Here is a 23,962-nt window from a genome sequence, read left to right as displayed (position 1 = left end):
TAAAAGATGAACAAGGTGAGCTCCATACAGATCAGGAGTCAATAAAGTCCATATTTAGATCCTTTTATCAACAACTATATACTCCAGAAACGGCCCCAAATCTAGAAAATATAGAGGAGTTTCTGGCGGGAATTGAGCTCCCTCAATTATCTGAGGAGGCCCAGCAAATATTATCGAAGCCCATCACGTTAGAGGAGGTCAAGTCCACCATTAAAAATCTGGCTCCCCACAAGGCGCCGGGCCCCGATGGATATACAAACCGATTTTACAAAATCTTTGGAGAGTTGCTGGCCCCCATTTTGGTGAGAGTCTTCAACTCCATAGATATGGCCACGGGGTTGCCGCCAACTTGGGATCTTGCTACTATAACTGTGATCCCCAAAGCAGGCAAGGACCCGCAGAAATGTGGGTCATACAGGCCCATCTCCCTACTGGGGGTGGACTACAAAATATTTACTAAAATTCTGGCAACTAGATTACAAAGATATCTCCCAAATTTAGTCCATGAAGATCAGGCAGGGTTTGTGGAAGGTCGGCAAACTTTTGACAATGTCAGGAGAGCCATTTTTATGGTCCAGAATGCACAAATTCATAATACCACCTTGTGCATCTTATCTCTGGATGCCGAAAAAGCGTTTGACAGGGTGAGCTGGGCTTTTTTATTTGAGGTGTTAAGACAAATAGGCATTGGAGGGCGATTTGGGTCCTGGTTACACACAATATACAAATCCCCAAAAGCGGCTGTGCGGGTTAATGGCCATCTCTCTCAAGCGTTCCAGCTGAACAGGGGCACCAGACAGGGCTGTGCGCTATCCCCGCTTTTATTTGCCCTAGTAATGGAACCGCTGGCTATTCAAATTAGAACCCAGAGAGAGATCAGGGGCCCAAGATGGGGAGGAATAGAGACTAAAGTTCTTATGTTCGCGGACGATATATTGCTCACGTTGGTGGAGCCCCTGGTCTCCTTCCCAAAAATAAATGAAGTTATACAAAAATATGGGGAAGTGTCAGGGTTTAAAATTAACTTTGACAAGTCTGAAACATTAGACGTGGGGATACCTGATATACAGATGACACAGCTCCAACAGCAATTTCAATACAGGTGGGCGACCAAATACATTCGATACTTAGGGGTCAATATTCCACGTAAAATAGAAGACATTTTCAAATACAACTTCCCAGACAAAGTGCGAGAACTCTTTTTGGAAATGGAGCGATGGGAGGGCTTGACTTTGTCATGGATGGGAAGAATCAGTGCATTAAAAATGATAGTTCTCCCCAAACTTTTATATCTTTTTATGGCATTACCAATCAATCTCCCAAAGGGCTTTCTGAGGAATTTGCAGAGAAAGGCATTTGCGTTCATTTGGAAGAAAAAACCCCCGAGAGTGCGGAGAGAGGTGCTATATCAATCGCGTAAGCGGGGCGGGATGGGGGTCCCATCTTTTAAGACCTATTATCAGGCGGCGCATTTAAAAATAATAGCTGCGTGGCAGCAGAACCCGGTAAAGATAGGCATTAAAATGGAGCAAAGATGGGTAGATCCTATTCCCTTGAGAGCGGTGCCATGGCTACCGACACAACAATTAGATGAAGTAATTAAGAGAAGCCCTCCCGTGCTGCGGTGGCCTCTTATGACCTGGAGACAAATAAGGAAGCAGCATTTCCCAGAAAGGACATACTTTACGCACATGTTTCTCAGATTTGCTCCGCAGTTTGGGCCGGGTCAATTAGACGGGGCGTACCTAGAATGGGAAGAGCGAGGCTTGTGTGAACTGGGACAAATGTGGGAACAAGGGGTAAGGACCTCATACACAGAATTATGCCGAGAACATGGACTTTCCCCCCTGCAAGCTTTTCAATTTTACCAGGTTCGTGACTTTATAAAGAGGAGAGTGGTAGAAGAGCTTAGTCTGACAGAGACAATACTGGAGAAAAGTCTGACGAAAGGGGGTAGTAAAGGGGGGATAACTAAACTTTATGGGGCCCTCTTATCTAGGGAGAACCCAATAGAACACTACACTACAAAATGGGAGACAGTAATGGGTTCCACCTATGACCCCTCTCAATGGGCACAAGCCTTTCGGTCACTACTAAGGGTATCAGTCTCTAGTACCCTGATAGAAAACGGGCACAAGATGCTGTATTGGTGGTACTACACTCCCCACCGATTAGCCACAATGTATAAAAAGGGCATGGGCAACTGTTGGAGGCAATGTGAGATAAAAGGGGATATGTTTCACATGTGGTGGGCCTGTAGCCATGCCCAGAAGTTTTGGATGGAGGTGATAGGCTTCCTATGTAAAGTGACGAGCCAGACGTATCCCATGAAGGCAGAGAGCTGTCTGCTTCACTTTAAACCCACAGGGATTAAAAAAATCACACACAGCTTTGCCACCCAGTTATTTGTGGCAGGCAAACTCATCATTGCTTCAGCCTGGAAGAAGCCTATGATTCCGGGAATACACGTAGTCCGGGAAAAATTGGATAGAATACAATTGATGTCAAAACTTACAGCTATGAGAAATGGTCGGATTATACATTACCATAAAATCTGGGACCCGTATATTAAATGGAAAGCAACCTCTGCACCATAAAACTTGGGGCGCACATACTTATATAGGGGGTGGGAAGGCTTAAGAGGAGGGGAATATAGGTAACCTACATAGAGGTGTATAACTGTTTAGCTGAAATTATTAGATAATGTTTGAAACTCTTATGCTACTATGTGAAGACATGTATCTACAGAATCAATATATGGATATGTACTGTGTTTTAAAATGTTAAAATTATAAATAAATGCTTAAAAAAAAAAACTAATGTGTAAAATGAACCAATAAAATGCCCAAATGTTGAGCCCGTAAGTTTGAAAATGTCCTGGAAACAAACCGAACTATTTTTCATTGTACAGCAATAATATCCATCAACACACTATGGGGCTCATTTTCAAAGCACTTAGCCTCCCAAAGTTCCATAGAAACCTATGGAACTTAGCCTCCCAAAGTGCTTTGAAAATATGCCTCTATGCTTCCCTGCTCACTGGTGCATCATATTGCCTCACTTCTGCACCACCCTCCATGGTGATAACCTGATGTATGTGAATGGCTCATGCCAGGAGCTATTTGTTTATCCCCTCCTCATAACAATGTGCCCATGTCTTCAGCATGTCAACTCATAGGCCACTTTTTTTTTTTTAATTTAAAGAAGCTCTTTATTGAAACAGCAAAAGTACAGGGGTAAAAGTCAATAAACCAGTGTAACAATTATTATTTGGCAATTGCCCTTTCACCTTAACATTGTACAAACAAAACTGCTTAAGCAAAACAAAACTCACCCCTACAAAGAGATCAAGATCTATTTCACTTAAAGGCAACCTTTTTTAAAAAATATCAATCTTTTGTATTAACCAACCAATAAAACTCTACACAGCTCTTAAACATTAACAGTGTCGAATGTTTTACCTCCCAAAACCCAACCTTACCCTCTAAAATGCTATAGTGTTCACTAGTACACTTGTGCATCCTGAGGCTAATGACATCAAAAAGGGGGTGCCAAATTGCCCAAAACGTTTTTTCTTCTTCTAATGTACCTTGTGAACAGACATACCTTTCAGTTTCAACACAGTAGGCATTTCCAGTTCTACCCACCCAATTAATCAAAATAGATCTTTTCACAGACAAACATCTTTTCCTAATACAGTATCAATGCTGGATCCTATGGGAAGGCGATCCAGCTGATCCAACAAACATATTTCTGCAGTAGGGGTCAGTTTAATCTTCAATAATCCAGATACACACTGACATATTCAATCCCACAGCGCTGTAATCAGTGAATCTCTCCAAACACAGTGAATATATGTGCCCTCGGGAGAAGCTAACAGGCTCCTGAATCAATCACTCCTACCCTGTGTGCCCAAAGTGGGGTATAAATACCCTAGTGCACAAATTTAACTTTCAGGATTTTTTTCAACATTTAAAATCCTGCACATTTACTTTTAATTTTGAGTCAATATAGTACCTTGCCTGCAGATAACCAATTGAAACTCCCTTTGTAAGTTCACAAATGTTTTAATCAGTGTTTTCTAACAGCTGACCTATTTTAGTCAAATCTGTCCACTCCCACCTCCTGAAATCTGACTGCCCTATTGCAGGAGAAAAATCCCATTTCCTAACGAGGGAAAATAGATTTTTGTCAACAAATCCAGTTTCTTACGTGCCCAGGTTCAGGACCTTGTGAGTAGCTTGAATTAAAATATTTTGTGAGAACGTACAAGGAGCATCGCTATGTAAAGCAATCGCTAAGGTGTCTGGTTTTACCAGCGGATTCTCCAAGTGAACATATGCAAATTCTGGACTGCACCCATCCACCCCTTAATTTGCAAATGTCGGGCATCTCCAAGCCCCTATCAGCCACCACCTGCAGCAGCACCTTTAGTTATATCCTTGATTTATGTCTCCTCCAAAGAAATCCCTGTTTCTTTTAATCATATCTTCTTTAGTATCAGATTTAACAGCACATAAAGCCATTTTAGTACTAACATCATTTTAATCACCTGAACCCTGCCTATGAGCAAGAACAGCAGAGTTCACCATTTAAGCAGTTTTGCAAATCCCTCAGTGATATCAACATTATACAATGCCCCCAGTCCCTCAGAAACCACAGAGAATCTTGTACCCACTTCAAGGTGAATTCCTTAGTCCTTCTGCAATATCCAATGACAATGACTTCTCCCAAAATAACCTTTAAATCTGATATTACAGCAAATTACTTTCAGATTTCCAACACCTGTAACAATGAGGACACTGGTTCCTGCAACATTACCAGCAAGTCACCTGCAAGTAGTTACGAGAGTCCAAGGGCACGGTACAATATAGGGAGTGAAGTGCTTTTGTGTACGAAAGAAGAGCGGGACTTGGGGGTGATTGTGTCTGACAACCTTGAGATGGCCAAACAGGTAGAAAAGGTGACAGTCAAAGCCAGAAGGATGCTCGGGTGCATAATAAAAGGGATGACCAGTAGGGAAAAAGAGGTGATAGTGCCCTTGTATAAGTCTCTGGTGAGGCCCCATTTAGAATACTGTGCAATTCTGGAGACCGCACCTACAGAAAGATATACACAGGATGGAGTCGGTCCAGAGGGTAGCTACAAAATTGATAAGCGGTCTCGGTCATAAAACATGGCTCATGAACCTCAACATGTATATGCTGGAAGAGAGGCGGGAGAGATGGGATATAGTAACATAGTAAATGACGGCAGATAAAGACCTGTACGGTCCATCCAGTCTGCCCAACGAGATAAACTCATTTTACATGGTATGTGATACTTTATATGTATACCCGAGTTTGATTTGTCCTTGCCTTTCTCAGGGCACAGACCGTAGAGGTCTACCCAGTACTGTTCTTGTAGTACGTTCTGAAGCTAACATCGAAGCTCCTTAAAATTTACACTCCAGCCGATCCCTATCTATTCAGTCACAATCAGGGCGTAGACCGTAGAAGTCTGCCCAGCTCCCGTTTTGTTTCCAATTACCGGTGTCGCCACCCAATCTCCGCTAAGACTCCACGGAACCATTCCTTCTAAACAGGATTCCTTTGTGTTTATCCCACGCATGTTTGAATTCCATTACCGTTTTCATCTCCACCACCTCCCGCGGGAGGGCATTCCACATATCCACCACCCTCTCCGTGAAAAAATACTTCCTGACATTAGTCCTGAGTCTGCCCCCCCTTCAACCTCAATTCATGTCCTCTAGTTCTACCGCCTTCCCATCTCCAGAAAAGGTTTGTTTGCAGATTAATACCTTTCAGATATTTGAACATCTGTATCATATCACCCCTGTTTCTCCTTTCCTCCAAGGTATACATGTTGAGGTCAGCAAGTCTCTCCTCGTACGGTTTTCAAGCAAATCCCATACCATTTTCGTAGCTTTTCTTTGCACCACTTCCACGTTTTAAATACCTCAGGGGCATTAATGTATAGGAGGTGAGCCTTTTTCAAATGAAGGAAAACTGGAATGAGAGCATAGGAGGAATCTAAGGAAATACTCTTTCAGGGTGTGGATGCGTGGAATGGCCTCCTGGTAGAGGTTGTGGAGATGAGGACTGTCAGAATTTAAGAAAGCATGGGACAGGCCCGTGGGATCCCTTAGGAAAAGGAAGAGTTAGTGGTTACTGAGGAGGGGCAGACTGGATGGGCCATTTGTCCCTTATCTACTGTCATGTTTCTAAGTAGAGCCATTTTAATTTCCTGCTTCCCCACTCAAACCCCCTAATACATCCATCTTGTGTTATCTGTTGGGTGAGGGGTTCATTCACAAGGCAAAAAGTCCTGGAAAGAAGGAGCAACCTTGTCGTCGCCCCCCTCCCCAGGCACAGACTCTTAAGTCATAAATCTATTAATCTTCATTTGAACTTGCAGTCAACAATAAAACACTTGTTACTTCCTTCCAGAATCTACGCCTTCCCAGAACTTACAGTAAATATTCCCATGAACCCTTGAAAAAGGCTTTTTCTATATCAAAACTTGCTAGGGGCTCTGTACACCCCCCCAACTCCCACCCCCATTGTGTCACTTGTCAACAACACCTTCGTTACTTTGATTGCCCCTGGCACAAATTCCACCTGTTCCTTTGCTACTAACTGTAGAAGGATTATTTTCAGTCTGCCAGTAAAATAGCATGCATCTTACATCAACATTTAATAATGAAATAGGTCAGGCAAGTCCCCACCTTTCTCTTCATTTGCAAGTCATAAAAATTTTGATAAGGAGAAGTGGTTTCATAGCCTGTGTGATAACACACATATTCTGTATGGGTATTTCAAAAGAGAAGTGACTCATTTTCAGGTGCCTTTATTTTGACCTTTGGGCTTTCAGCTTAATCAGACATTAGCAGTAGCATCATGTTTCTTCAGTTGCAGCTACCCAGGGATTTTTTTCCCTCATATATCCCTTCACTTAGATCTGGTCACTAGTTGTCATCATTAAATGCTGGCTGAGCATCCCCAGCCCAGGGGGGCAGGAGACCTGACCCAGGAATTGATTTCAGAGGCCCAGCCTCTTGGTGTCAAGCGTTCTGAAGTCTCTACTTTTTGCCTCTGTTTGGACGTGAAAACTTATTGCTGTAAGTTACTCAGCCATGATGCGAGACATCCCCGTTGGTCAGATATTAATTCAGACGTTTGAATTCACACAGCCCACCCTGCCTCCAAGTCACTCATATGTAAAAACTGAAGAGGTCTGACAGCACTGTTTTCAAATCAGTGGAATCCATTTTCATGAATCACTAATGGTTTTATAAAATGTTGTTAATAACACCCAAGGCAATTGTAAATTCTGTCAGAAAGGGCTGCCTGTTTTTTTTTTAAAGTTTTGATTCTCTCCCAATAAATCACTGCTATCCATAGCTAGTACAGCCTTTCTGGCTGAATTCAATTGATTCCTGGCTGTTTCAGTTATACTATCCATACGCTTATTTGGTAAGCGGGTCTCGGTCATAAAACATATAGGGACAGGCTTAGGAACATCAACATGTATACACTGGGACAGGAGAGAGGGGATATGATAGAGATTTAAATATCTCAGTGGCGTTACTGTACAAGATGTGAACCTTTTTCAAATGAAGGAAAACACTGGATTGAGAGGACATAGGATGAAATTAAGAGGAAATAGGCTTAGGAGGAATCTAAGAAAATGCTGTTTCATGGAAAGGGTGGTGGATGCAAGGAATGGCCTCCCAGCGGGGGTTGTGGAGACTAGGACTGTTTCAGAATTTAAGAAAGTGTAGGAAAGGCATGTGGGATCCCTTAGGAAAATGAAGTGGTTACTGAGGATGGGCAGTCTGGATAGGCCACTTGGTCCTTATCTACTGTCATATTTCTATGTTTTTATGTTTCTATATTCCTTCTCAAGGCTTTTATCATCTGAACTCTTCATAGCCCTGCCTTCAGTAATTTGTAGATGAGTATACACCGGGAAGGTTGCCTTCCCTGAGTCTTTGTCCTGGGATAGCATGCACTGGAGGGAGGATGCAGACCTTGTCACCGCTTCTGTTAGTCTGGCGTTGACATTAGAAAATAATATTACCCCTCTGCTTTTGGCCGAGCATCAATACCAGCAGTGATCTGCTGAGGAAAGTAAGGATGACAATTTGTCAGTGTGTTTGGTTTGTTTGGGTGCAGGGCCGCTGAGAGACTGAACGGGGCCTGGGGCAGGGCCGCTGCTGTTGAGGCGCCCTCACCCCAGGGCCGCCGCTTAGCTAGACCACAAAAATAAGCATTCCTCCAGTGCTGTTCGCCATAGGGCAGGTAATGTGGTGGAGAACAGCACTGGAGGAAGGTTTCTGCTGGCGGGGCTTGGAAACCCTCACCAGCCAAACCAGAGGCCCCGAAGCCCTGTGTCTGCTTCTCCCCTGCCTCTAAGGGGGGCTCAGCGGCGGAGTTTTCTCTCTCCTGCTCCTGTTTGCTCCTGTCGGGATGTGATCACTTGGGTCCCGTCAGGAGCAGGAGAGAGACAGACTCCAGCACTGGGTCCCCCTTGGAGGTCGGGCCTGGGGGAATCGTCCCCACCCCCCCTCAGGAGCCTTGTTTGGATGCCTGAAAAATGTTAGTGTGCACAAGTCAATTGTATGAGTGTATACCTGTGAACAAACACGCTTGTGATCAATTTGCACATGTATCTAGTGCTCATACAATGTATTAAAAACAAATGTGTGAAATGAACTGAAGAATATCACCTGGGAATTGAGAAAATCCACATTGTTGGTTTAATCATGAATTGATAAATGAATGTGACAGTGGGGCAGACTGGATGGACCTTTCTGGTCTTTATCTTCCGTTATCTGCTATGTAAATATTTGGAGAGATTAAACTTTTTTTTGCTGGCACATCCCTATAAGACATTTCTGAGGGTTCTTGGGAGTCTCTAGTTAAGTTATTCCATGATAACAGAGTATTTCAGTGCTTGCAGAAATGCTGGTCAGAGCTTCTTGATCAGAAATTGGTAGTGGGCCAGTTCAGTGGCAGGAGGATCCCCAGTTGGATTCCTGGATTGGGCCTACTGCGCTCTGTTTTGATGTGGGTTGTAGAGGCAATGTGTCAGCTGTAGAGTGGGGAGGGGGCCATGGTCATGGTGGCAGTTGGTGGCCTCATTTAAAGCCTATGATACAGGATTCTGGTACATGATTTCCTGCCAGGAATGTTGCTGTAATGTGGAAACAAACAGAGCAGATCTCAGATAGATACAAACAAATTTTTATTGTAGAGTTTCAACCTAGTGCAGTGCCCGACACAGGCCATGTTTTGCCCAGAAGGTCTGCGTCAGGGGCTGTATTGTAATCTTCACCACTAAAAAACTGAGTGTTCTATTTTCCACCTTATGAAATTAATGACCAAATGAATATGACACCATAGTAGTTTAAAAAAACCCCCAGCAAAATCTCTAGTCCAAAGTCAGCGGCATTCTCCAAAAGATGGAGGCATGCTCACACACTCCTTAGTAACCTGATAAGATTTGTTTGTATCTAGATCTGCTCTGTTTGTTTCCACATTGGAGTTTGCGGATTGTCTGCCTTGTTGTTTTTTTGGGACCATGTTGCTGTAATATTCAGGCTAGGAACAGTGGTGGAGGGGAGGGTCTTTTAAAATAGGGGAAAGATTTCCATCAGGTTGCAAATAAAGGCTTAAGGATGCAGGATCCCAGCACTGAGTTTGATAGATTTGGAAAGAAAAAGAGAAAAGAGCTATTGGACAAAAAAAAAAGAAATGGATGGCCCAAGATAATTAGCTCATGAGCCACCAGTCTATTGTGCTATTTGATTAAGCACTTTTCTCCTTGACTTTTTGCATGATAGGTCAAGCTTTGGCGATTGTCAGAGAGCGGCCAACCTTCCTCTTCCACTGCACTGGGGACTCTGGGACCTGAAGGATGCCAGGTTGAAACTTTACTCTTCCACCCAACAGCAGGCGATGTGATAGCGACAGGCGCTGGGAGGACAGCAAAGATCTTGGACCTCGCGCAGCAGAAGCCTCTTGCAGGTGTGTGCCTAGATGGAGCTACCTAGAGCTGAAAAGGAGCTGAAAAGGAGCTGAAACATCCTCCAAAGTGAAATACAAAGCAACTTCTAGGAGCCGGTTTACTGGCTACCCTCTGATTAGCTAATTAAACGGCCGATGTGCAAAAGTCCCCAGAAAGAATCGCTCACTATTTCCACCTCGGTAAAAATTCCGAGGTGAAAATAGTGATCGATTCCCAAAGGAACTCACATGCAAATGAGTTGCTTGCAAAAACAGCTCAGTAGGAGAAAACGCCAGTGCATGCATACAGCAGCTACTTGCTAAGCTTGGCTGTTATGGGTGTGCATGCCTATAACAGCCAAACATCCTCTACTGCTACTTGGCTTCCTTACACGCCAGCTTTACATGCCAGTAGAAAAAAAGATCACTAATGTTTCTGATGTGTAAGCTGGCATGTATGATGAATCTAAACTACACACCCCGTGCCTGCTGCCTAATGGGGAGGGAGGGAAGAAAGATGGCAGCAGGGTGAATGAGGAGACTGAGTAGGGGGCTGCTGCCACTGCTGTGTGCCAAGCTCAGCGGCTGCAGGGAGGGAAGGAAGGGGTGATGCTGTTGCTGCGGTGGAGGGCAGGAGGTGGGGAACAACGAGGGCAAGAACAGGAGGAACCAGAACAGCATGCAGGGCAGCAGCGGGGACAGGTTGGGGGAGGCTCCTGCCCCCCTCCCCCCGACTTTCTATTTCCAAGAGGATAGTAGCAGCTGGCCACTATTCCATCCCTATCACCACCTCCCGGCCACATTCATAAGAGTTGCTACCTGCCCTAAACTTGACCAGAGGGGGAGGAGGGAGAGAGAGAGAGAGAGAGGAGGGGGTAATATGCAGGTGCTTACAATGGAGAGAAAGGGGAGTCCCCTATACTGGCAGCCCTCCCATGGGACTGCAGTTCGGGTAAGGAAGCATCATCCTATTGGAAGGGCAGAGAGACTGTTCATGGTGATATTAAGCAGATTGGGGTTCCTAGTTCAATTTTACCTTTGAAATACCAATGGAAATTACAGGAGAGTACTCTGCTGAGAGGCCACTGTCATGTTATGATGGCTCCTTACTGTCTGTAAAAATTTCCTCTTTAAAGGTAGGGGCTGCGTTTTGTGTGTTGCTCATACACTGCTGTGCATCGCTTGGAATGCACATTTGAGTACTGATCAGCTCATTTGAATGCATTAACATACCATATCCATTGTCTGCTGCTGTGAATGGAAAACAGCCCACAGAACCCCTTCGTGCATCTCTTGCTGAAAAATGTGCTTGCTAAAGCAGCAGGAACTTGTCAAAAACGCATGTTACTGGCCCAGTACTCAGTAGGTTTTGTGCATCAAGCCCTAAGATGAGCAGGTGCACAGGCTCACTAATTGGCAAGAGCGAAAACTCTCAACTTTTTATTATTTATTTATTTTAGCTCTATCCCTTTCACTCCTCTTATGGTTTTTAAAGTTCACCTGATCATTTAATATAATTGGATATCAAGGAGGAATTTTTTAGATAAAGCACGTATATATAAAGTCTATGGATATTTTTTTACCTGCAGGCTTTATATCCATTTTCAAAGGGAAAAATTTCCTTTGAAAATTGACTTGGCAAACGGCACAATTTGCACCTGTTGTTAGTATGAGCACTTTGTCCATTAAAATTATGCCTATGAGTGTACCCTTCACCCTTTCCTCACCCCTCGGAAGCACCTCCCCAATATGTGCATACAGTAGATGATGGGCAATTGTCAAAAGCTTCTTTTCTGTGCATAAAGCCCTATGTGTAAAAAGGCCTTTGAAAATGTCCCTCCTGGTGCTACACACTTTGCTGCTTATTAAACTGCTCTATATGACAATATAAAATTTTGCAGAGAGAAAGGAATGCTAAGCTATAAATATGAGAGAAAATAATCACTGTAGATGAAAGAAAAATCAAACAGAGAAGCAGTTATAGAGTAAAATAAAGAGGGAAAGAGATTGGGACTTGATATACCGCCTTTCTGTGAATATAATCAAAGCGGTTTACATATTATATATAGGCAGTGGCGTAGCTACGTGGAGCCACGGAGGCCTGGGCGCGTCCCCCCCCCAAATTTACTCTGGGCCCCTGGTTTTGCTGGCGGGGTTCCCCAATGCCTGCCAGCTGAAATGTTGTCCAGCATCAGTCTCCGGCGCTGGTGCATTGCCTGCCCTGCTCTGTCTTCCCCTCATGTCCCGCACGCTCCTTTTAGTGAAACTGAGCATGCAGGATGTTAGGGAAAGACAGGGCAGGCAACGCAGTGGCACCAGAGACCGGCGCTGGACAAGGCTTCATCTGGCAGGGGTTGGGGACCCCCGCCAGCCAAGATATTTGCTGCGGCAGTGGGTGGGGATACAGATACTCGGGCCACTGCAGTAATCACCAAGCTACTCCTCAAACCCTCTCCGAGGAGCCCAACAAATGGATGCCAAAGGCCTGTTGAAAATATATTTTTAAACCAGTTTTAAATTTCAGGAAAGATAGTTCAGTATGTAGGAATAAGGATAACTCCTTCCAAATTGAGGGGCCAGGGACAGGAAGAACCAAATGGTGATGGTTTAGGGAGTGCCAAGTTCATATGGCCAGTTTTCAGCCAGGTTACCGAGGACCACGATCTGGACACATTTTGGGAATTGTTTCTTTGTGGAAAGGGTGGTGGATGAGTGGGATAATGTCTCAGTGGAGAAGATGGAGGCCAGAGCAGTCATAAGAAGGATGGGGTAGGGGGTGGGGTGGGGGTAAGCAAAGAGGATCCCTGATACTTAACTGAGAGAAGGCCAGAGATGAACTGGGGTCTGTTACAACACCAGGAGCGAAGTGGGTGGGACATGGGCATGATGGTTTTATGTCCCATCACAGTCTGTGCTTTTATTCATTTCGGGCTAGGTATACTAAAGTGTGATCCTGTTTAACATGCACTAGCACTGAAAATGTAGTGTTAGTAATTAGGTTCTGTTAGATAAATGAGACCAATGATAAATAACAGGCATTAATGTGTGTTAGCGCACTTCAGGGAGTCTATCCCTAGGAGCGCGATTTTCAGAAGCCATTACCTGGTAAAAGGGCAGCTTATTTTTTGAAAATTGCCCACCCTGTATCCAGGTAAAAGTACATGGGTTGACCCACATTTTGCAGAGGTGTTCCTAGGGTGTCGTTAGGTTTTTATTGGTTTTTTTTGGTGGGGGAGGGGTATAATATCCTGTTACTTGCGGAAAAGGGAGGAGCAAATGTCTGTGGGTTTCTATTGGAGAGTTTTCAAAGGGAAAGTATGAATGAACTGTGTCAGTGAGTGGGTAAAGGGTACCTGTGGGCTTTACAACCACCCATGTACTTCTGAAATTTTCCCTGTTGAAGTATTTTGCAGCATAGTCTTTGTGTGCTAGCAGGAGAGTATTATTTCATTCTGGGCAGTTTTGTAATGACAGTCTCCCCTTGCGTTCTCTTTTCTTGTCTCTTACTCTGTATCCAGTGTTGGAGCCTCACGGGGACCACATCCAGAGCTTGACCTGGAAGCAAGATGGTGCTCTGTTTGGCACTTCCTGTAAGGTAAGCATGACTGGGAAATTTTTATACAAGTTTTTTTTTTTTGTGTGTGTATCTGAAAAGTTTGTACATGCAGAAAAGTGATCCTGTAATATTGTGCAGCTGAATACATGCATGTAAGTACATGTGCCAACAAGATTGTGCATAGGCAGAACTGAGGAAGAGTTGTAGTTTACACTTGCATTTATTTAAAAAGAACATGCACACGTTTACACCTTTAGGGCAGATGTAAATTTGTTTGAGATCATTTTCACTCTACCAGGGCTGGTTCTGGATGACTGTTTTATAAATTCCTCTTAGGCACTTCTGTTACCTTTAAAATTAGGTGCATTTTTGATATTCCACATGGCACACCCTTAGGGGCCCTTTTACAAAGTGGTGGTGAGCCCAATGCGGGCTTACCTCACTCCAGTATGGAGCTGCTGTCAACAGTAGTTGCAGTCCTAGTGTGCGCCATTTCCCACTCTCGGGAAAATAGGGCACTACTTTCTAGTGTGGCAGTTACCCGGTGGTAATCCGACAGCACTGTGCGCTACCCAGTAACTGCGGGCAGGACCACCGAGAGACTGGGCCGGGCCTCCGCCTCCCCCCCCCCCCCCCCCCCCAAGGTCACCGCCGCCGCTCCCCCTCCACCCCCCCTTGGAGGCCCGGGGAATTTTGTCCCCTCCCCCCCCTCTCAGCGGCCCTGACTGCCTGACTATGGGAGCCTTATTGCCACATCAGTGGGTGGTGGTACGTTCTCCCCCTCACATGGCCATATTGTAAGATCAATATTACTTCATGGCCATGGCCATTTTCAGCCTTTTTTTTAACCCGTTGCGGTAAAAAGGGCCACAGCGCATGGCAAAAACGGCCCCCACCACTAGCACAGGGCCCTTTTTACCGCAGCTTAGTAAAATGACCCCAAATTTTACAAGTCTAGTTCCTCTGGTGCTGCATTTTACTGCCCTCTGATGTCATGAATTCAGAACTGCAGCATAGACCAATAGTGGAGAAGTAGCGTAATGGTTAGTGTAACGGCCTGAGAACCAGGAGAACTGAATTTGATTCCCATTGTAGCTCCTTCTGACCCTCCATTGTCCCACGTACAAAATAAGTACCTGTATATAACATGTAAACCACTTTTGATTGTAGCCACAGAAAGGTGGAATATCAAATCCCTTCACCCCCCCCCCCCCCCCTTAAGAAGGTAGCCTTGTGACCCATCAGCAGATCGGATGCCCTTGCTCTTCCCTCATCTATTGTGGCATGTGTGGCATGCATGGTATGGTAGCTTCCCTTCAGGAAGAAGGCATGATTTAAAGGGTGCACGGTTCAGAGGTCATACCTGTGGTATTGTGTGCAAGAGAGGGACCTGATTATGCTTCCTGTCCTGAAATGTTCTGCTGGTGAGGAAGCATGAAGGACAGGGACTGAGCTGGGAAAGAACAGTAACTGAACAAACAAGCCACAGGCCAATCATTTATACTTCTGTAACCACTGGCTTTGTAGAGAGTAGAATATAGGGGCAAATTCTGTGGCTGCAGAGGACGATGAGCTCCTCCAGTATTAAGCAAGATTCTTCACCGTGTCCTAGGAAGGGTACCAAATTGTAAACAATTTATGTAAGTTAAGTCTCCAACCAATGAAGAAAAGAAATGATTCAGATTTATGGTGAATGACATCTGACCACTAGGTGGCACTGCTCCCTCACTCTTTGGTGGAAGACCCAACATGAACTATTGCTGGTGTCCTGTTTCAGGTCATGTGCTCATTATTTGGAGCATGTTGAGGTTAATTTGTGTACTGCACCACTTCTGTAATACCTGCCTGTCATTTGTATCTCTAGTAGCTCCAGTTTATCCTGCGCTATAGTATTTCTCCATTGAAGGGAAGGATGAATCACTCACATAGACAGGTGACGGTGACATCTGACAAAGCTGAGACATCGTTTCTCAATGAGCCCAGAAAAGAAAAAGAAAAAAGAACTAGAAGTGTTTCTGTGTGTGCGCAGGAATTTCCACCTTGTCTCTTTTCCGCTCTGACTTCTCAGCCCTGTCTCATTAGTGCTGGAAGTGTTCAGGCTCCTCTCCTCAGTGTGCAAGCAGCGAGCAAAAATAAAATGACAAAATAATAAGAGAACGTAAAAATCATTTCAAAGACCAGTGGTATTAATGGATTCCATAAAGGAATTTGGGCACCCAGTCGTAATAGCCCTGACAAAACAGCCTTGTAACAAAATAACCCTTGACATTTCACACCCTAACAAAATAGCCCTTGACAAAATGGCCCCTCACACAAAATAACCCTTGACAAAATAACCCCCTTAACAAAACAGCCCCCTAAGAAAAAAATAAAACATCACAAAAAATATAATAAACTACAACTGAAATCTTCACTGATAAAGACTCCTACCAGCATTCAATTGCATAAAGCATATATAAATAAACAAAATTCTATAGCTACTTAAGTATTGCCATACTGGGAAAACCAAAGGTCCATCAAGCCCAGCATCCTGTTTCCAACAGTGGCCAATCCAGGTCACAAATACCTGGCAAGATCCCAAAAAAGTACAAAACATTTTATACTGCTTATCCCCGAAATAGTGGATTTTCCCCAAGTCTATTTAATAACGGTCTATGGACTTTCCCTTTAGGAAGCCGTCCAAACCTTTTTTAAACTCCGCTAAGCTAACTGCCTTTACCACATTCTCCGGCAACGAATTCCAGAGTTTAATTACATGTTGAGTGAATAAAAGTTTTCTCCGATTCGTTTTAAATTTACTACATTGTAGCTTCATCGCATGCCCCCTAGTCCTAGTATTTTTGGAAAGCGTAAACAGACGCTTCACATCTACCCGTTCCACTCCACTCATTATTTTATAGACCTCTATCATATCTCCCCTCAGCCGCCTTGTCTCCAAGCTGAAGAGCCCTAGCCACTTTAGCCTTTCCTCATAGGGAAGTCGTCCCATTCCCTTTATCATTTTCATCGCCCTTTTCTGCATCTTTTCTAATTCCACTGTATCTTCTTTGAGATGCGGAGACCAGAATTGAACACAATATTTGAGGTGCGATCGCACCATGGAGCGATACAAAGGCATTATAACATCCTCATTTTTGTTTTCCATTCCTTTCCTAATAATACCTAACATTCTATTTGCTTTCATAGCCGCAGCAGCACACTGAGCAGAAGATTTCAACGTATCATCAACGACGACACCTAGATCCCTTTCTTGGTCCGTGACTCCTAACGTGGAACCTTGCATGACGTAGCTATAATTCGAGTTCTTCTTTCCCAAATGCATCACTTTGCACTTGCTCACATTAAACGTCATCTGCCATTTAGATGCCCAGTCTCATGTTCATGATCTGTTCTGCTACTTAAAGAAACTATTCTTACATCGACATGCTAATTAAAAAAAAACCCCAAAAACAATATTGTCATCATTTTCATAGTCTTACCAACCTTATCCTGTTTGGCAAGGTAAGGTTATTAGGAAAAAAAATGCAGTCTAATATTCTGGGCAGCCTGATTGGGCCCTTTTGTCAGGGTGGCTAACTTGTCAAGGGTTATAATGTGGGCAGGCCGTTTTGACAGTGGCTGTTATGTTAGGGACTATTATGTTGGGAACTTTTTTTGTTTGGAGCTTTTTTGTCGGGGCTATTTTGACCAGGTACCAGGAAATTTGACCTCAATGATGGTCTTTTCGTGTCGGTGAATCATCTTAAATCTCCCACAAATAAGCTCTGTGTGGGTTTGACTACAGAGGAAACCCAACAGAGTAAATAAGAAGTGCTGCTCCCCAACTCTTTCTGTTGACTGGTGGACAATGGCACAGTGGTTTAAAAGAATAGACAGACAGACCTCTGTGGACAGCAGTAGCTCTGGTCTCTCCTTTTCTTTCTTCCAGCAGTTGACTTACTAGGGCAGAAGCTTGATGTGGAAGCTGTGGAATTAGGACAGCCTAGAAGGCCACCCCTAAATATTTGTGTCTTAGGCAGGTTTGCCTGTGCTTTAATCCTACCCTACTCCACCTCCAAAGGTTCTGGAGTCCCTGCCTGTCATCTTTCCATTTTGGCTTCACAAACGAGGCAACGCAAGAGGTGATGCTAGGGGAGACCTCTCCTAGCTAAAAGGAGAAGGGTTGAAGATGGCTATAAACTGCTGCTTGGTATTCTCAGCTAGCCCACACTCTCCCTCTCAAATACCTGAGAAAGGCTCATTCTGTTCTGAAGGACTGCACTGAGAGATTCTGTGCAAAGCAAGGGATTGGGGCTCCCTGCTACTCAGAGCAGATGACATCTGGGTCTGTGCTGTCAGGGGGATCCCTGGAAGATGGAGTTATCTTGGTGCTTGCCTCCGTGCATTCTGCAAATCTGACTGGCCTTTTGATTGATCAGCGCTAATAGAACTTGCAGATGAAGATGTCTTGCTGTTTGACTCATTGCCTATGCAAGCTCTTCCACAGATCTTTCAGACCTTGATAGAACAAAGCTGTTCTGAAGACTTCATAAAGAAATATCTTAGATGTGCTATTTCCTGACTATTAAACATCTGGGAATGCCAGTTTTTAAACAGGCCTCACCTTTCTGTGGTAGCAGTTAGTAAAACTTTGCAAAGAAGTTTTGTGAAACCTGGGACCCGGTCTTTAATATGAGCAATGATGTCTTGCACAGGACACCATCTAAAAGCAAAGACCTGCTGTTTGCTTAATATAGGCTCTTCTGGATTGAGCTCCAAAGAGAAAAGGCTGGTTGCGTACATTGTGACTGCAAGTAGATTGGCACTAACCAGCTTTTGAAGTGACCAGACACTCCTGACAAGAAATTCTGTTAAATAGTTCCAACCACTCAAGTCTGTTTCCTGGGGAAGTGGAGAGTGATAAATCTGATGGTGGATGCCATGAATGTGCAACTCTTTCCGAAGGAGAAATGTTGGAAGACTGAGACCAAACAGTCAGCAGGTATCCCATGTAATCTGCTGCTCTATTCTCCAGGAAGTACATCTCAATCAGAAGACCTCTTGTATTGGATATTCTAACAAAACATTGTGAAACCACTACCTTTTCCAGTGCAAGAACTGAAGGAGTCTGGAGGAGAGGTTCTTGGGATCCTAAAATACATTGAGATATCATAGGAAACCTCAGTCTGAAGCAGTTAGAACAGGATGTGGCAGAATCCTATCACATGCTCCCCACTGGCGCTTAAGCTAGCTTTAAAATGGGAAAGTTCAGTCTTCATCTGGATTTGACACAACTATATACTATTCACTTGTGACCGAGTCAGCCCTAAAAAACAAAAAAAGCCTAAGAAGTTAAGTCTTGCACCACTCCTGTGGAGAAGTTGTCAAAGGCCATAGACCTCATACATGAAAAGTTTGTGTACCACGTTAAATGCATAAGTTGTTTGCATCAGCTTTGGGTGGTCCTCTACTTGAACCAGTGCATGCAGAAGCTGAAGGACCTTGCAGATAACCTGCCCATGCAAGAGAAAGGGTTCTTCCTCAGAGAGAGATCTAATGCAAAGTAGTGCCAGAAATCTGCCTCATTCTGTTTACAAAGCATTTGACACATTGGCCTCACCTCATCAGTAGCCATAGGAACCAGAAGGGAAGCCTGGCTTTGGGTCTTCAGAAAGATGTTCATACCAAGTTGGAGAATGCTTTTCATTCTGGGGGCAATCAGTTTGCAGATAGATAAAGGAGATGTTATCCTGTTCCCCATTCCAACAGTTGTCTGCAGCTACCTTGTAATAATCCACAATCATTGTTAAATAGTGAAAATCGTGCTAAATAGTGTGAAACTCCATCAATATTTTCATTTGCGCAGGCAGAGCCCTTGGAAGTTCACTCGTGTTCCCACACCATTTGTTGGCATCTGTTTTGTACCTCAAGAGTTATTCTCAAGGCAAAACTGTATCTTTCCATTGGATGATTGTTACATTTGGAATTTGACACTACAACTCGTGTCGGGTGTGATTAATAAAGTACAGTCTTGAAGGCTCCTTGTGCTTGTGTCAGAGGATGGAGCCATGAGGTACAATGGGGGGGAGGGGGGATTGGGGGAATGTGCTAAAATCTCCCTCTCAAAAATTGGGCCCTTGGCAGTTCTGAGTAAACATTTTTTCCTAGTCTCAGCCAGAGACCTTTGTAGTTCTTTCAAAGTAATCTTAGGATCTCGCAGTGACCTTTTCTCACCGATTTCTTTAATCCATGGCTACTGATTTTGGAAGGTGGCCTAATGATGGCAGCATCTTGGTGGTTTACAGTGATGGAACTGAGCACTCCAAGGGATATTCAAACATACTGAAATTTGTTTATGGCTTTCCCCCAATCTGTCCATTTTTACATAACTTTTATAGTAGAGTTCTTTTGGCAGCTATGTGTTTGGGGTGGTTTTAGACCTTTGCTTCATCTTTACTTCATACAACAGAAACAGTTCAATTCTTCATATAGGAGTATTTGAATCAATTCTGTTACTAGGACTGACCACAAGTGGGCTCTGTTTAACTTAACTGTTTGGTCTTTTAATAAGGCAGTTTTTGGAAAGCAAACTAATTTTGTGTTTGGTATGACAAAGGATGTGAAGACGTAGGCATTCAAGTCTTTTTGGTTTCTTATTTTTGATTTACTTGTTCAATATTTTTATAATTCCTTTTTCATGCTGAAAATGTAGAATATGTTTGTATAGAACAGTGTGGTAAACTTCTACTTCAATTCATTTTGATTTGTATTTTTTAGACAGAATGTGAAGAACATGTATAAGAGTGAGGAAAGTTTTGCAAGGCCTTGAACTTGGGTGTGGAAAGTGAGCAATTAAATCTAAGATCCACATTTGGATCCCTTAGGCTGCTTGGAGTGGAGATTCTGAGCTTGAACAGGAGAAGATCTTTTTTGGTTGGAAGGACCAAACAAACTAATCTCCCCTTCAGACTCTCTAGTTGCTGAAGGTGTATTGGGCAAAATATCGGTTGGGCCATGCCCCTCTCCCCCATTCCACTGCCTGTTTTTTTGGGCCGCTTCTGTGTGGGCCCTGCAGGATACATACATGAAAATAAGAGTCAGCATTAATACACTATCTTGTGACCATTCTTTTCAGTGAATGCGATGCCACTTTTTGGGATATTCAGGGCCTTAAATAAACTTGACTGCAATTTATATTTATTTAAAAGCTTTTATTATATATTGCTTTTATTTATTTATTTATTACATACAGCAGGTCCAGTGCGGCTTACATAGTAAAAGAAAGCATCTTACATGGTAAAGAATACAGTAAAAACATGTTAAACATAGTCATCCAAAGCAGTTTACAAATTTTAAAAAATTCCATCCTGCACATAAAACATGAAACCAACCAACTCAACATCCCCAGCCAATAGACATTAGAAATATCACTTTTAGCTGTTTTGCAGCTAACTCCCCACCTTCTTGGTTTACCATCCAGAGATTCTCAATTGGAATACCCAGCCAGTCAGGTTTCCAGGATACCCACAATGAATGTGCATGAGAGAGATTTGCATACAATGGAGGTGGTATATGTGCATTTATCTCATGCATATTCATTGTGGATATCATGAAAACCTTACTGTCTGGATGTATCTTGAGGACTGGCTTGAGAACCCATGATCTAAATAACTTAGAGGCATATTTTCAAAGCACCTAGTCTTCCAAAGTTCAATAGAAACCTATGAAACTTTGGAAGGCTAAGTGCTTTGAAAATATGCCTCTTTGCCCAAATTAGATGACCCAACTGTAGTACCTCATCTGCCATATCACGGGGGTTGTAACGGCTTAATCCAATCTAACATCAAATCCCCAGACCTACCATCCCATACAGGCGGGGCAATCACAGCAAATATCATATTGCGAATCCCTCCTAAACGTTTCACAGTGGGATGGTTAACCGTCCTCTCTGGTTTGACCGTAAAGGTGTACCCGGAATATACAACCAGTCTTCTCCTATAAACAGTCAGGCTCTGCATGTGCTGTATACCACCTTGAGTGAATTTTTTTAAAAAGGCAGTAAATATGTTTTGCCGTACTGTAAATATGGTTATTGTGGATAGGGAGCATAGAGGGGGCATGGATTAAAATTTACTTGGTGAAAATGAATAGTATTGTGAGAAATGCTTAGTTTTAAATTATACTTTTGTTATCCTCTGCTATAGTTCTGTTTTTTTTTCCTTTTTATTATTTGTGTATGATGGAAAAATCATAAAGATTTGAATTCAAAAGGCGGTAAATAATTAAGAGTAAATAAACAAGGCCTTTCTAGATATCTGGATATGTTTCTTGGATAAGTTTAAAATATTGATAAGCTTTATGCATTTAGTTGTTTGGTGCTGGAATGTACAGCTGTGAGTGTGGTATCATCCAACCCCCCCCCTTTGCAACCTCACTTCACTATCCCCAACCACATCTAAGAGCTGCTCACTGTAATGAGTTCTGAAATCTGCAGATCTGGAAGAAAGTCCAGTCAGGGAGGGATGGAAGGAAAGTGGAACCAGACTCCCCAGTGCAGGCTCACGTGCACTGTCCCAGGGATTCATAAAGGTTAATCAGAGGCAAAATCAAATAGTTAGGCAGGCAAATGCGTTCCTGCTGCTGCTCTGAAGCATCATGAGGTGGGGTTTTTTTGAGATCTGTAATTAGTTCTAATGGTGTAGAGCAGACGAAAATGTCCATGGCAATCACAATTATTCCTAATTCCCCAGACACACGTTCTTGCTCCAGTGTGCTTTTAGGATCCTGCTCAGTCCCTTAACCTCATTGCCTGACCCGCTGTCCTTCACTTCTGGTTTATGAGTCTAGCCAGGGCGCTTCGGGTGGGAACAGCACACCTCTGGGGCTATTTGATTTCAGTTTGCTCCTGAATCTCTAGACTGGTGGATTATTTTTCATGAATTCTTTCCTATCTTTTGCAAAAACCATTTTCTAAAAGAATGGCAAAATCCAGTTTCTGTAGATGTTTTGATTTCCTGTAGAGCTATTAGCGGTTTCATGTCTTTTCTAGCAGCTGGTTACTAGAGGCTGTCTGGTACCACTGAAAAAAAAGGAAACACCTACGGAAAATGTTTCTGGTTTTCAGTTTGCCTCAAAATTAGTGGAAAATCACTAAATTTTGCTACTGTTATTACTAAATATAAACACTAACAAACCACTGACAATTTGAGGAGACTTTCAGGCTTATTTTCGAACGAGAAGGGCGCCCATCTTTCGACACAAATTGGGAGATGAGCATCCTTCTCCCAGGGTCACCCAAATTGGCATAATTGAAAGCCGATTTTAGGCGTCCTCAACTGCTTTCCATCGCGGGGATGACCAAAGTTCATGGGGCCGTGTTGGAAGCATAGCGAAGGCGGGACTGGGGCGTGCTTAACACTTGGGCGTCCTTGGCCGATAATGGAAAAAAGAAGGGCGTCCCTGACTAACACTTGGCCGACTTGGTCCTTTTATTTTTACGACCAAGCCACAAAAATGTGCCCTAAATGACCAGATAACCTCCCCCTACTGCCCCAGTGGTCACTAACTCCCTCCCACGCTAAAAAAAAAATTAAATATTTTTTCCAGCCTCTATGCCAACCTCAAATATCATACCCAGCTCCATGACAGCAGTATGCAGGTCCCTGGAGCAGTTTTAGTGGGTGCAGTGCACTTCAGGCAGATGGACCCGAGCCCATCCCCCCCCCCCACCTGTTAAACTTGTGGTGGTAAATGTGAGCCCTCCAAAACCCACCACAAACCCACTGTACCCACATTTAGGTGCCCCCCTTCTTCCCTAAGGGCTATGGTAGTGGTGTACAGTTGTGGGGAGTGGGTTTTGGGGGGGGGGTTGGGGGGCTCAGCACACAAGGTAAGGGTGCTATGCACCTGGGAGTCCACTGCAGTGCCCCCTATGGTGCCCAGTTGGTGTACTGGCATGTCGGGGGGACCAGTGCACTACGAATGCTGGCTCCTCCCACGACCAAATGGCTTGGATTTCGTCGTTTCTGAGATGGGCATACTCGGTTTTTCATTATCGCCGAAAATCAGGGGTGACCATCTTTAAGGTCGACCTAAATGTTGAGATTTGGGCGTCCCCAACCCTATTATCGAAACGAAAGATAGCCGCCCATCTTGTTTCGATAATACGGGTTTTCCCGCCCCTTCGCGGGGCCGTCCTGCGAGGATGCCCTCAGGAAAACTTGGGCCCAATTCGATTATGCCCCTCCACATACAGCTGTTCTGGTTATTTGTAACAATGTATTGACTGTTGCCTAAAATGGTATACAAAGCAGAACCAGTGGCCTATTAACATTCAAATGTAAAACCTAGCAAACATCAAACATCATAAGATAGACTACAAATCACATTAGCCAACCAGTCAATATACCACAAAAAT

At 43.7% G+C, this 23,962-nt stretch overlaps 1 protein-coding gene across 3 annotated transcripts in view; it reads left to right on the top strand.

The window, feature by feature from the left end:
- Positions 1-23,962, top strand: part of LOC115476269 (mitochondrial import inner membrane translocase subunit TIM16-like) — a 619,296-nt gene that overhangs the window by 52,352 nt on the left and 542,982 nt on the right. For all 3 annotated transcript variants that reach the window (XM_030212554.1, XM_030212552.1, XM_030212550.1), the window contains exons 5-6: positions 9,848-10,031; positions 13,529-13,605. In XM_030212554.1, coding sequence (XP_030068414.1) covers positions 9,848-10,031; positions 13,529-13,605 — 261 coding nt within the window. The remainder of the gene's footprint in view (positions 1-9,847; positions 10,032-13,528; positions 13,606-23,962) is intronic.

The sequence above is a fragment of the Microcaecilia unicolor genome, chromosome 8 (genome assembly GCF_901765095.1).
Source record: "Microcaecilia unicolor chromosome 8, aMicUni1.1, whole genome shotgun sequence".
In the NCBI taxonomy this organism is placed as follows: domain Eukaryota; kingdom Metazoa; phylum Chordata; class Amphibia; order Gymnophiona; family Siphonopidae; genus Microcaecilia; species Microcaecilia unicolor.
The sequence above is the reverse complement of the archived record's forward strand: the minus strand, read 5'-3'. Positions and strand labels throughout refer to the sequence as shown.